The sequence below is a fragment of the Macrotis lagotis genome, chromosome 7 (assembly GCF_037893015.1).
Source record: "Macrotis lagotis isolate mMagLag1 chromosome 7, bilby.v1.9.chrom.fasta, whole genome shotgun sequence".
Classification (NCBI taxonomy): Eukaryota; Metazoa; Chordata; class Mammalia; order Peramelemorphia; family Peramelidae; genus Macrotis; species Macrotis lagotis.
This window is the reverse complement of record NC_133664.1, coordinates 55,663,978-55,679,057: the sequence shown is the minus strand read 5'-3', so window position 1 is coordinate 55,679,057 and position 15,080 is coordinate 55,663,978. Positions and strand designations below refer to the sequence as shown.

The window sequence follows — 15,080 nt, the reverse complement described above, 5'->3', positions numbered from 1 at the left end:
ACAAACAATTCCCCAAAATAAAATAATATAAAATAACGGACTTTGTTGAAGGATAAGAAGATTCAAATTGGGAGCAGGGAGTAGCATAATCAGGATGAAGACGTCTGAAGCAGCAGGATGTTTAGACCAAACTCCTATGAATGAATGAATAAATGGAAAAAATTTACTAAGCATTATTTGTAAATTTCAGAATGTACAAAAAATAAATCAAGGAACTCATTTTATAATGGAAGTGGTAGCACCTATTGATTTTAGATGGAAGGCTGTATCGTCCTGGGTCTTTGAGGCAAAGCAGATTGTAATTCATCTTCTCTAATAGAATGTCTTTTCTACAGGATAATCATATCTATTTCTGATGTTGAATTCTTTGTCAGGGCCAACTGGCACTGGTGATGAGAACTTTAATTTTTCATCCCATTTAGCTGCTGTGGAGTCAAGGGATGTGTTACTCAAATAAGTTGTATCTCCAAGGAGAGGTTGCTTCTTAGGATGATGGTTCTAAGTGGTGTTTGTGATGGCAAAACAGGGCACCACTCCTTCATAGTAATTGCTTCTAACCATGCTGGCTGTAGTGTATGGACTAAAGCAGGATTGCTGATTGGGTTGGGTTATTCCCAGAGCTTTTGGGTTCAAGGTCCTTAACGATCCCCATGAGAATCTGAAGGAAAGTGGCAGAGGAGATAGTTGCAGTCATTTGAATTTTCCTTATACAAACTACCTCCTTCTCCCTCAGGTGCCTTGTTTCTTCAGGAACTAAGGATGAAGAAAAATAGGTGATAAAACAAAAATAAAAAAATAAAAATCCTAGATTGTCTTTCTTGGACAGATCTCATCTTTTTTGGCCTCCAGATTCCTCCAGTTTCCCTAATGACAGAGTTCATTAGGAGAGTTTCTTCCTTTATGCATTATTCTGGGTAATTTCCATTGACTTCTTCTAAACTAGTTTTCCACTATTGCAAAGGTCAAACAGATAATGATTAAATCATCCACCAGTTAAAGGTAGATTTTGACCTCTTGAAAGTTGAAGAGCACCCATTTAGATCTAAGATCATTTACTTCTCTCCTGAGAAAGGTAAAGTAAGATTGGATTTCTGAGAGAAGAAGGAGGAATGTGAAAAGTTTGTGGTTCTGGAGAGCAAAGTACATTTGTGGAGCTTGCTGCTGTCCAAACTCAGGGCATTCATCTGGCTGGGGAACAGGTGCTGTCTGATTTATCAGACCCTCTCAGGAGGGCTGGCCAGGAGCATGTCTTGGCCACGGCCTTTTCTTTGCCTTTTGGTTTCTTTATTGATACTTACGGGATTAGCTGGTGAATCTGAGAGACATGAACTACATCGGCAAAGAAGAAATATTAATTACCAACAACAGTAAGTCCTGAAATTAGCCTTCTTGCAAGTAAATTAAGTTCACTTCTTGTCAGATTTCAGACCTATCTAGAAAACCAATGCAGAATGCAACAGTCAGCTTAAGGGGAACAGAGAAGCAAGAGAAGCACTTATGTAAAATGTAGGAGAGCACTAACTTCTGAAGTCCTCGGCTGATAAATGAAAATGTTGCCTAATATGTCAGTATTCTGCCAGTTAGTTTGCAAATGAGCTAAGTGCTCTTGAAATTCCTCCCTAGAAGATTTCACTGGAGAATATTGCAAAGAAGTGGGTTACTGGTGGGAAATCTGGGGGAAATCATTTCAATGGATTTGCTGTCCAGGTAGATGATTGGAATGAGGATTAGTAAAGAACTCAGAATCTCAGTGGGATGCTTTGCTTTTTAATTCATGATAAAGCTACAACCTAATGTTCTTTTCTTTGGTTTGATAACATAGGCCTCGTATGACCTCAGAGAGGGGCAACTTAGTGTTTATAACTGGAACTGCCCAAAATATTGAGTTTAGGACTGGAACCCGGGGAAAAATTAAAATCAATGAAGAAAACCTTGATGAATGCTTAAGCCAGGTAATTTTTTTTTATTTGAAAGTGAAAAAATGTCCAGGGAAATATTCTTTGAATTTGTGCTGTGGTCATGGTGAATGGTGGGGTGGGATGAGATCTGAAAAGTAGGGTAGGAAGGAGGTGGTGACCAGCAAAATAATAATCCAGGAGAGAGAGAGAGAGAGAGAGAGAGAGAGAGAGAGAGAGAGAGAGAGATTGAGATTGCATAGACCAGGGAAGGTAGGTATAACCCATAGTTCATGGGTAAATGATATTTCTCTAGACTTGTCAAAATTTGATCAAGAAATGGAAAAGTCCAGCCATAGCAGAGGTGAGAAGGGAGGTCATAGATGAATGCAATATGGAAGATATAGTTTAATTTATTTCAGTCCTAGGCACAGACTCCTTACCAACTACTGGAAGCATTCCAGTCACTTATTAATCTATGTTGGTTAGGAATATTTTATAGTAAAGATATTTAATGTATTATTGAATTGTTATTGAAAAAATTATTGGAAAAATGAAATCATGTAAAAACTGCATTATAACTATTTTCATTTACTCTTCATGTTATATGGTATCATTCTGAATGACATTTAAAAATATAAGATATTAGTATTTAAAGTATTTATTCATAATTTGTATTAGTATATAATAAAGTCCTTGTTATGCTTGAGAGTATTCCCAGAGATTTTAGCATTATATTTTTTTCTTTAAATATTAGATTCAGAAAAACAAGGATGATATTACAGAGTTAAAAAGAAGTGATGTTGGTCTTCCTCACAATGTTTCATATCAAATCAATCATCTCAATTACCAGGTGAGTCAGACATCTCCTTCCTTTCAATAAATGGCACTTTCCCTTAAATCAAGGTTGTAGTAATTTCCTTAAAGTGGGGATGATTGGTTTTGGTCTTCAGTTAATTGTGAACCTAACTGTGCCAAAGTCATAAAAATCTGGGCACCATTGACTAACAGCTCAAGCTACAAAATGAGGTAGCTGAGAAAATAACATGATGCTTCTAGTTGGAGCTTTCTGCATGTAATATTCTGCTTCTAATTTGACCAACAATTATCTGAAAGGCTATCAGATTGATTATTAATCTTGGAGATGTGGAAATTCCCTAATAACTATGGAGACTAGTGATTAGGGAAGTTTACAGTGAAGAAAAAGAATTAGTTAATTAGAATTCCACTTATCACAGGATCTTTCTTCATTTCTTGGATGCTTAAGATTGAAAAATAGGGATGGCTAGGTTGCACAGTGGATAGAGCACCAGCCCTGGAGTCAGGAGTACCTGTGTTCAAATCTGGCCTCAGACACTTAATCATTACCTAGCTGTGTGGCCTTGGGCAAGCCACTTAAGCCCATTGCCTTGCAAAAAAAAAAAAGATTGAAAAATGGTGGTATGTATAATGTAGAAAAGTAAAAAGAAGAATGAGACAGAGAAATCCTCTAATTTCAAGATACAAAGCATACAGAGAATATTGAGTAAAGAAAGTCATTTGGTTCATTGAGCCAATCTTCCATGTTCTAACATTTGATATTATTTATCTCTTTCCTCCCCATAATCTCTCATAGATTACTTCCACTGATAGAGTACTTCCTAATTTCTCCCCAGTTACTACCAATGCTAAATCTGTAAGATGACTTGCATTTAGTTATTCCTTTCTTTTATCATTGCCTTTTCCTAGCTCCAGTTTCATTACCATCTACCTTAATAGCTTCCTAGAGAGTCTTGCTACCTTCACTCTTTCTCAATTCCAGTCTGCCACTATTAATTAGAATAATATTCCTTTACACATTAATTTAGTTACGTTATTCCTCTTCTAACATACACTTTAGTGACTTATTAGTAATATCAAAAAAGGAAATGAAGTTAGTCTGCTATGACCTGTTCTTGATGAAGGCTCACTGGTTACTTACAATTGCTTCCTTTTCTAGATGTTTACCAACCATCCCTTTAATGTTCCTTCCTGAAATATCCCCAGGAAATGAAGTTAAATTCACTGGCCTATAGTTTGCAACTTTGTCCTCTTCCCTTTTAAAAAAATTTGAGACATTAGTCCTTATTCAGTTTTGTGATGTGTCTCCCATTTTCCATGATCTTTCAATTTTCACTGATCATTGCTTGACAAATGAAATATAGTTCCTTGAGGTCTTTAAGGAGTTCAGCTTATTCATTTCTATCAGGTTACTTGATTTCATCAAGAGCAGGTAGGTCCTTTTTTACTCTCCTTATTTCTTGGTTATCAGCTCAGTCATTTTTATGCTCTTATTTCCAGGGCAAAGGTAATTTTCCTGTGAAGTGTAAAAAAAAAAAGAAAAAAGAAACAAAATATAAATTGAGCAACTCTGCTCTTTCTTATTGTCAGTCATCATTTCATCTAACACAGGCAAAAGTCCTTTCTCTTTTTTTCATCCTCCATTTCCCTCCTCGTTTTGTTATTCTTATCTTTTTCTTTAACTTGCCTCAGCTCAGTCTCATGTTTATGATAGACTTTCAAGACCAAGATTTTCTGTTTGTCTTCTGTTACCTGGTTTGGATTCTACCATTTATTTATTTATTTAAAATCTAAGTTGATTGATCATTTACTTATGCATTCATATGAGGTCTCTCTGGACAAATCCCATTTCCCCCTTATTGGAATTGTTTTCTTTTGCGTCTTCCTATTTACACAGTAGAGTTCTACCAATCTTTCCTCTGTTTCATATACTTTTACTGAAACCTAGGGTAAATTTCAGGCAAAGTTCAGATTACTTCTTCTCTATCAGAAACTCTGAAATAAAATGTTCATTTTCCTTCAAGGATCCCAATTAGTTCTTGCTTGTTAGTGAGAATCAACTCCTGAGTAGAATTTCCCCTCAATAATTCCTCTGTCTTTTTGAAGAATGAAACTGTCACCAAGCCAAGTCAAAGCATAATTTTCTGTTCTGTTTTGGATGGTAATAGAGCTCCTGAAAACGTCCATATAATGGAAGTCCCCCATCATTACTTTATCATGCCTCTGCTATGTTTGTTTATTTACCAAACTCCTCATTTATTTTCTCTTTCTGTCCAGGGGATCTGTAATTGTTTGATAACATCACTTCTTTTGTCCAAGGCCTATACACTCTTTCTTTGTCCTATTTCCTCCTTCTAGTTAATGGATTTCTCATATGAAAATATCCTTTTAATGTATGTTGCCACCTTTCACCTTTTGATATATATCCTGTTTCTTTTGAATCAGCTATACCTGTCCAATCCATACCAGTTATAGGTTTCATTCCACCAAGTCTTAATGGTTTCAGCTCATCATCTTAACTTTATCCAGTATCTAACTTTTTCTCCAATATCCAGTATACTCCCTATCCCAAACAAGTTTTATTGTTCCCAACCCAGACATACTCTGGACAGATTGCTTCCATAAATTTGGTTACTGCATTATTTATGTCTAGAATGTTTTCTTTCATTTCACCTACTTGGATAGGCCTATATATCTTTTAAAATCTAACTTCCTTAAAGCTATTTCCTGCCCCATCTCCAATAGATTACAGCCCTTCTATCTAGACTACTTTGTTTTATAATTCCAGTACACTTAGTTTCCCAGTTGTGTCTGTGTTATCCCTAGTAGGAAATAAAATCCTTTCCTTAGGGAAAGGACTGCGTCTTATCTAAAGTGTTTATCTTCAGCCCTGTCTCTAGCATAGTCACTTATTAAGTAGACACTAATAAATGTACAGTTAAAACATGATTTTAACAAAATATGAGGATTTGCTTAGAGGCCTGTGAACTGTGAACAAGTCTAAAGCACTTTTATTTTTCTATTTTATCTGGACAGCTTAGGGATCTGGAGAGGAGATTTCAAAGCTTACAGCAGGTAAGCATCATGTGTATTTGTATTACTTCAGCATCATTGCTAAAGCTGGTTATGAATGACGTTATGGCTCAGGGGATTCAGGAACATAAGATTTTCCACACGAGATCAGCTTCATGGCTCATCCAACCTGTATTTTGTAGGCCATAATTATCCTACTCGATGTAGACCTCAGAGGATAAGAATGTATTCCAAAACATACTAGTTTTTCTTAATGACCTCTTATAGGTCTCTCATCCATGAGTCTACCTAAGTTTTCAGCTGGTACCACTTAGGGGGCATATGGAGGTTAGAGGTGTAGAAGCAACAGTACATCCTAGAAAGTTACTACCTACTCTGTAAAACAGAATTTTTTATTGCACGGAATCTGTCTCTTTCAGGCTAAAACGGCTATTGTCTTATTCTGAAGTGCTGGTGTTTGGTGAACAAGTCTTTGATTATTCTATCCATAATTTTATTGGAAGAGGCAATGTGGCAAGCATAGAATGGTGGATAGAAATGGGAAGACTTGGGTTTGAATCCTGTCTCTGACACTTATTGACTCCATGACCTTGGGCAAGATATTGAATTTCCACAAGCTACATTTTGCTTATTGGTGAAGTGGAGAGAGGAGTGCCTGTAGTAGCTTATTCTCAGCTTTCATATTCTGGAGAAAAATTGAGCAGATGTTCCATTTTTTTTAGTTAAACTGGTATAAAGCAAGAAATAGAACCAAAGTATTCAGCCTATTAGACTTGTCCTTATATCAAGATGAAGCTTTTCTTTTGTAGAACAAATAACCTTTCAAGGAAATTCAAGCAAATAACCAAAGGATAATATTTCCCTTCTCTCTCTCTTGAAGGGGAAGGAATCCTCCATCTCTTTAATGGAAGTATGGTTAGACAAATTGATTCAACAGTTGAATATTTACTGGGTGAATCACTTGCCTTATCTTTAGAAGTTTCTCATGAATCCAAAAGTGCTAAAGGTCTTAAGCTAGAGAACTTATATTTAGTACTCAGGAAGACTCCTACAGGTAATCTGGACAAAGGTGAGTCTGTTTTGAACAGAAAGAAATCACTTAACCAAAGAAATGGAAAGTATATGTAAATCAGACACATTTTATTCAAAGAAATTCAGAATGAAAAGAGTCCAGTAAGCTTAACTCCACCAAAGGAGGATAGCTGGTGGTGGCTGATCAGATTCCAAATTCCCAGCAGTATGAAGGATAAGAATAACACAGAAATACAGTTGGAGAATTTTCATTTGTTCTCTTGGTCCAACAATAACTTCTGTGATCAATGAATGCCCCAATTGAGGTCACTTAGATTAAAATTCTGATTTATTCTTGTTATTTAAGTATTTATTCCCTTAGGTAGGATGTTCTTTTTAAACTACTAGAATGAAAATCTGCTTCCAACTTCAGACTAAGTTTCAATGTCACTATGAAATTGTTAATATAATTCCATGGGATGAAAGGAGAACTAATTAAGGAAGAATTGGGGTGAATGAACTAGCATCTGTAAGAAGGCACAGATGACTTTCTAGGAGTGTCAGTGCCTATTTGGGGAGCATCTCTTTCATGGCCATGCCACAGTCATCCTACCCTCACTGTATTTGATTTATTCAGACAGTTCAAAGCAAAGTTTGTAGCAGCAACCCCTGTCAGAACGGTGGCACCTGCCTCAACTTACTTGATTCCTTTTTCTGTCTCTGCCCCCCAAACTGGAAGGTGAGTCATTTTGTTTCTTCTTACCCAAAGAGTCCATAGAGAGAGCCAGAAGCAAGGTTTCCCCTAGAATGATTAGGACATATTTAATTCTCAGCTGGGTATTCCTGCAGTGGTGCCCTGTCCTTGGAGCTGATTATAGTTTTCTATCCCAAAAGAAAACAAAGAAAAATCTGATTAGATAATTCACTGAAATGCCAAGAAATAACAAGGACAATTGGATCCATGTATATAAAAAGGGTCTTCATAGGTCATGGTATTTCAACTTGCAATGAAGTAAAATTATTGAGCCTAGAAGGTATTTGAAGTAAACCACCTTTATATTCCCTTTCCTTGGTTTCTGGCAATGATGATGATGAGAAGGCTGCTACTTTTTCCCTCAGTCTTTGTTTACCCTCATAATTCCTAAATTCTGGGATGTCTGTTGCCATAGAAGGATGTGAGGACTCATTGACATAGGAAGTATGGACACGTGATCTCTGTCCACATTGAAAGGGTCATTGCTTTGAACCTGTGTCGGGGAAGTCTTTGAAAATTCTGTATAAGAAAGATTGATTTTGGCTGTCTAAAGCTGCCTTCCCTTAATCCCTACTGGAGATAGAATTTAATCTTTCTATGAACTCAGGGCCCTGTTTGCTCAGTGGATGTCAACGAGTGTATGATTTATGCTGGGACACCCTTCGGCTGCCAGAATGGAGGCACGTGCATCAACACGGCAGGGAGTTACAGGTAATCTTGGGCATTTAAACAGAAAAATCAGGCTTTCTTGGGGGGGGGGGAGCCTGGCAGGGAGCATAATGAGTAGTGTTCCCCCTGTGTCTTCTACCTCCAACGAACCAGCAGATTTAGAAATAGCGGTATCCAGTAATGGTAACAAGCCTTGGTTGCCAATGTAATAGAGCCATCTCTGGGGGAGAGCTTATTGTTCTTTAATAAAAACTGTAACAATCAGCACCAGCAAATGAAAAGCAGTCAGAGCATGGTAGAATCACTGAGGCAGAAGAAACCTTTGAGATTTCTCAATGAAGGAATCCCCTCTGTGACTCTCCTATCACTCATCTTCTGATTGAACAATTCCAAGGAGAGGAAGATCTATTGAAGGAGGTTCATTTCACGGTGTAGTTTTAATTTCATGAAAATTCTTCTAAGACACTAGAATCATAAATTTAACATCAGAAGAGACCTTAGAAGTCATTAAGTCCAACTTGACAGATGAGGAAACTGAGGCCCAGGAAGTTCAAATTATCTGGAATTTCTACCTACTGCTTCTGGTTCTTCCCTTTGGAGTTTTGCAGAACTAGTTTAGTCCTTTTTTAGAGATGTAAGCTTCTCCAGATTAAACACTGTCATAGCGATTTTCTTCACATGACATGCTTTAAGAGATGGTTCACTATTGTGAACGGTGAAAGGGCACAGTGCCTTTCCGAGTTGTACTGAACTGCCCCATTAGACATGATTCTAAGCAGACTGATGTGGCTAGTGACTCAGTGACTAATCTCAACAATCCAACCAGCTTTTACTAATAGCTTGATTCCCTGAGAAAGATAGATGTGAATAAAATCCTGTGGAGAGTTACTACTCTTCAGAACACTGAGGATTCATTGACACAGAGGGAGATACCAAAAAGGTCATCAGGGTGGAGCATTAGCCCCTGAGGACTGGAGTTCCAAGTTCTTTAGAAGCTTTTCTTTCTTTAGGTACAGACTCTGATTTTTGAGCCCTCTGAGCCTATCCTATCACATATTAATACATGGCCCTGTGGATAGAGTGTGGGACCTAGAGCCAGGAAGAGTGAGTTCAGATGGATGGAGTATGTGATCTAGAGACATGACCTAGTGCAAACCTTGCCTCAGATACTAATAGCTGAGTGACAAACCTCTTAACCTGTGCCTCAGTCTCTCCATTTGTAAAATGAGGATACTTGCACCTATCCTATAGGGTTCTTATTGGGATTAAATGAGCAAGATATAGCTATCATTCTCAAGACAGATAGATAGATTGATTAAACCTTTGTGAATATTAAAATACTTCATAAATGTTAGTTTTATTAGATTATTATTATTATTATTGCTACTACTGCTACCATGCTATCACTACCACTATCACCACTACCATCATCTCTAAAACCACTACCACCATCTCTACTACCACCACCATTATTATTGCTGCTATTACTACTGCTATTGCTACTGTTAATGCTACAACAACAACCACAACTACTACTACTACTACTACTACTACTACTACTACTACTACTACTACTACTACTACTACTACTACTACTATTACTATGGCTGCTGCTAATATTACTGCTACTTCTACTACTATGAATGCCAAACAACCACTACCACCAACACTTTTACTATTTCTACTGCTACTGCTACTACTACTACTACTACTATTACTACTACTACCACTACTACCACTACCACTACTACTACTACTACTACTACTACTACTACCTACTACTACTTCTACTTCTACTACTACTACTACTACTACTACTACTACTACTACTACTACCACTACTACCTCTACAACGTTAGATCTTCCATTCACTGTTTGATAAGAAGTTATCCAAACTGTTTTTAAGTAGTTATGTGTGCACATGAGCTGTATCCATCTACCTCTGCTGTCTGCAAGGCAGCTTTCAGCCTGCTCCTCACCTGTATCTGCTCTCCCTCAGGTAATGTTACTCCTGGCTATTTGTCATCATAGACTGACCCAGAAAGTCAGTGACCTCAAAGACCGACTAGTGTATCTTGTACTTTTTGTACAAGAACCCCCTTACCATATACTTGACACAATTCCCTGAAGACTTCAAGTAAAGGAGAACCCATTCCTTCCTGATCTCACTTATTGTCAGGACATTTTTCCTGACAGCAAGATTAAGTTGTCTCTTTTTGTCCATTGCTAATAGTTTGGTCCACTGGGCTAAGCAGAAATAATCTAATTCCTCTTGCATGCAAAAGTCTGAACTATCTGGAGAAACTACCATCTTCCTACTCTTTTCCTTCTCTAAACTAGATAATACCTTCCTTCAAATCCCTTTTATGTAGCATGAACTCAAGGCTATTTGCTGTCTTAGTTTCCCTCTTCTTCACACTCTCCAGATTAGCTATATAATTCCTAAAATGCTGCATCTGGAACTTTAGTAAAATAGTTTTGGTGTGATCTGTCCAGGGCAAAGTACAGTGGAATTTTCTAGTCCTAGACACCATGGCTCTCAATTCAGCCAAAGGATCACTTCCTTGTCCTCTTGATCCCTACTGAACTTGAAGCCCAGAATTTTTTTCAGACAAATATATAATCTAGTCATACCTTCCTCACTCATTCTGTCTTTATTGATTTTTTGAATTCAAATATAAGACTTCACATTTATGCTTAATAAATGTCATCATATTAAATTTTACCTCATATTTTAGTGCATGAAGCCTGAGATCATAGGAGAACCTTGAGAGAAACCCCCAATATAAAAGAAGCTTCCATAGAAAGAGTGCTCAGCAAACTAAACTGTTTCCTCTGGTATTGCTGCTTTCTTTAGTCCTGTTTCATATTTCCTTACTCTGGTTTTTCTACCTAATTCCATTCCTTTCAATTTGGCAAATATTTATGAAACAGCTTTGGTATGTAAGATATCCTCCAGCTTCTTGTGACTTTCTTATTAAACTTACTTTCCCCACTTATTTCCCAGGGAACCCATGCATTCATATCTGCTTCTCAACCTTCTTATGCCTTCCTATCTCTGGCAAATTCTCCTTTTACCCCTTGATTCAGACACTATACCATTACTTCTTTGTCTACAATTTCTCCCTATCTTTGAATTATACTATGGGATATTCATGTCCTTGCTTATTTCTTTACTTTGTCTTTATTATGTCTGACCCAGGTGAGACCCAGAAGGCACCTCACCCATTATGGCCCTATCTGGGGTTGCTACCAGATGTCTATTGGTGGTGGGATGCCAGATAAGCACATCTGGAATTAACCCAGGGCAGCAATATTCCATTACATTCATAGGCTCCATTTTGTTTAATTATTCCCCAAGTGATAAGCACTTATTTTATTCCTTGTTCTATAGTACTATTAGGTCCTCTTTTCATAACTTCTCTCAACACTGGACTTTAATTTCCTCTTCATTTTGATTCTTTGAGTTTGAAAATTTTTCTCCTTATTAGAGAAAATGAAAGCAAAATACTGTGGGAATTGGGAAGTTCTGCTTTGTCAGTATTTTTCATTTATGTGAACATATTTATTCCCTAAGCCTTGGCCTCATTCTGCTTGTTCATCTTATTCTGAATATAGTTTAAAAGCCTATATACATATATATTTTATATATACACATACTTTTTTTGCAAACCTCAGCTTGCTCTGGGATTTAGCCATATTTCATTGAAATTGTAGGAGGAAATGACCAAGAGTTCAATTCACATTTAAGACCAGAAATGCTCATCTCTGCTGAGAATTTATAAGAAAGCTAGTAGTTTTTCATCTCAGATGCACTCACTTTGGGCTGCCATTGGCTTGTGTACTTCACACTTAGGTGATATCTGGGGCCTGCCCTTTGCCTTATCTTTAATTCTGCAGAAAGTATGACCTCTTAGTCTCTGTTTAGAGGTATTACTTTTTTCCAGATATCCTTGACCAGAAGCGTCAGGTCCAGTTATTAATTCTACTTTCCAGCTTATTAGCACCACCCCCTAGAATGCAGACCTAATTAGGGTCCCTATTTCATCAGTGGTATTTTGGTGACCTGAGATGTCACATTGTTTATAGGCTATGACAGGAGTTTTTAATTTTTTTTTTGTCAATCTTGTAAAGCTTATGGATATCTTTTCCAAATAATGTTTTTAAATGCATAAAATAAACATAGGATTATTTAGTTAGCCAATTATTTAAAAATATAGATACACAAATATTTTTAAAAAACAAGCAAACAAATTCACAGACCACAGGTTTAGAACCTCTAAGCCAAGTCTAATTAGGTGACATAAATTCTTAAAGTGGGAAGAAACTGGTACTTTATACTACAGCTTTCCATAGTGTTTTATGATTTTCTTCTGCAAAATAAAAAGAAAAAAGTCCCTTTTCAACTCCCACAACTATTTACTGGCATTCCACTGGTGTTAGAATGCTTTGTCATTATATTTAAGGATTCTGAAAAAAATGTCTCTTTGTATTTAGTGGTTAACATTATTGTGAGGCATAGGGATTGGATTTCCAAGGTTGTATGGTTAATCTTAGATATTTTTTTAAAAAGTGTTATTCTTCAATGTATACCATGGAAACAATGTAAAGACTAACAGACCACCTTCTATGGGGAGGGGAGGGAATCAAGAATAGGGGGAAAATTGTAAAACTAAAAATAAATAAAATATTTCTTAAAAAAATAAGCATTATTCTTATAGCAACCCTGAAGACTCAAGGGTGACCATAAGACTCCCTCTATGACATAGGGATGAGATCCCCTCCTGTAGTTTTTCCTGTAGAGAAACCATCAGGGATTCAGCCTTGGAACCTAGGGAAGAGGAGAGGATGTTGTCACATCACATAAAGCAAATAGCCTAATTTTTAAAAAGGGAATAGGGATCCAAGTGGATAAATTGATAGACTTCTTTCTGAAGACATGAAGAAATTAGGCCAAAGTGCATACACAAATGAGTCAATGCTTGCTTTGTGAAATCTGTATGATGAAATTGTAAAACTCAGGATCTTTGTTGGGCTTCATTAATTATGTGAGATAAAAGTGTCTTTCATGGAAAAAAAAGCTTTACTGAGCTTAGAAAACCCTTTGAAAATATAAGCCCAAATCCAGTAAAGATAGGCTGCATATTGAGTTGGGCCAGGCTGGGCAACTGAGCATCCCCCCCCCCCTTATCGTATGAGAAAATCAAAGTTGAGATCTGTAGACATCAGGGGTGCCTAACCTCGTTTGTGCTGTAGACTCCCCTTTGGCAGCTGGGTGAAACCTCTCCCAATCATCTTTGTTTCCTGTCCTTCATCATAGAAAGAAATGCTAGATTTCAATTCAATTAGTGAAACTCAAAAGGCTATTTTTGTTTCCCACCCAACTCCACAAGTCCCCTTAAATCCATCTATGGACCAGGGGTCTATGCATCCCTTATTATAGAAGGAGGAATGGCATTCATCTTTGTCAGCTCCTTACAAAGATACAGTTCTAATGAGTAATAGACTCTAAGCCACTCTCCCTGGCAAAATGGTCAACATTTCTGCCAAAGAGGATAAGGAAAATAGCAGAGTGAAATCATTTATTATCATTGAAGCTGTCTCTTGAGCCAAGAGGCCTTGCCCCTGAGCAGCTTCAAAGTGACCGCCATAACATTCTACTACCTCTTGGTGTTCTGGTCCTTGCCCCAGAGAGCAGGCTCTTTTTGTTGACTTGATTACTTGGATTTAATTCATCCCCTGGGACTGAGACTCAGAGCATCCAGCTCTCACCCCCAGACCTTTTGACTCAGTTTAAAAGGCTTGGTAGAAGTTTTCATTCTTGGAGAATCAGGATGATGGAGGCGGGGGTGGGGAGAGATGGATTTAAAAACATTGGCAAAACTAAAAGGATACATCTTACCCCACCCCCTCTTGCCTTCTAACATTCAGGTGACAGATTTTAAATGACGGTCTCATGTGGGAGGGACTCAGCTAGTTAGATGGTTCTATTAAGAAGAGACTGGAGGGGTGGCTAGGTGGCGCAGTGGATAGAGCACCGGCCCTGGAGTCAGGAGGACCTGAGTTCAAGTGTGACCTCAGACACTTAATAATGACCTAGCTGTGTGGCCTTGGGCAAGCCACTTATCCCTATTTGCCTTGCAAAAACCTAAGAAAAAGAAAAAAAGAAGAAGAGACTAGATTTGGTTCATATCAGTTAAACTGGAGCTGCAGCCAAATACACTGGTATTGGACTTCTGAGCTGCCAAATGTTTTTGAAGTTAACAAAATATTGAGTGTGAGCCTTTTTTTTGATAATGATTACTAGTTTAGCTTGAAACTGCTGCTCTTTGATCATTCACCGTATTACATTGGTGTTTGTTCAGTAGTTTCGGTTGTGTCTGACTCTTCGTGACTCTATATGGGCTTTTCTTGGCAGAGATACCAGTTTGCCATTTCCTTCTCCAGCTCATTTTACAGATGAGGAAACTGAGGCAAATTGTGTTTAAGGGACTTGTCCAAGGCTACATATCTAGGATGTATCTGAGACCAGATTTGAACTAAGGCCTGGCACTCTATCCACTGGGTCATGTGGCTGCCCTGTTTGGGGTGTTCGGGTCCTCTGGTGGGAGCCCCGTTCAGGGCTTCTCATCTACTTGTGACTCAACTCTCTCCCGCAACTCCAAGGAGCTGTAGCATGTACAATGACCACACCTAGTAAAACTGTCTGGACTGGTGGGCTAGACCAGGTCTCAGACCCATGGATTAATTAGAGGTATGTCTACTCCAAGCTTATAAAGAGTCCCCCCCCTCCATGGAGCAGGTTGGGGAGAAAAATTTATTCAACCAGTCAACCAGCCATGGAGTTTGTACAGCTTGGTCAGACATCAGAGATGCCAAGATCATCTGCTGCGTCCTGG

The 15,080-nt window shown here is 37.9% G+C and overlaps 1 protein-coding gene across 1 annotated transcript in view; it reads left to right on the top strand.

Annotated features, from left to right (window-relative positions):
• The first annotated feature begins 945 nt into the window (after positions 1-945).
• Positions 946-15,080, top strand: part of CUBN (cubilin) — a 284,271-nt gene continuing 270,136 nt past the window's right edge. Inside the window, exons 1-6 of the mRNA XM_074192929.1 lie at positions 946-1,367; positions 1,823-1,952; positions 2,653-2,748; positions 5,751-5,789; positions 7,396-7,497; positions 8,120-8,223. Coding sequence (XP_074049030.1) covers positions 1,246-1,367; positions 1,823-1,952; positions 2,653-2,748; positions 5,751-5,789; positions 7,396-7,497; positions 8,120-8,223 — 593 coding nt within the window. The 5' untranslated portion in view covers positions 946-1,245. The remainder of the gene's footprint in view (positions 1,368-1,822; positions 1,953-2,652; positions 2,749-5,750; positions 5,790-7,395; positions 7,498-8,119; positions 8,224-15,080) is intronic.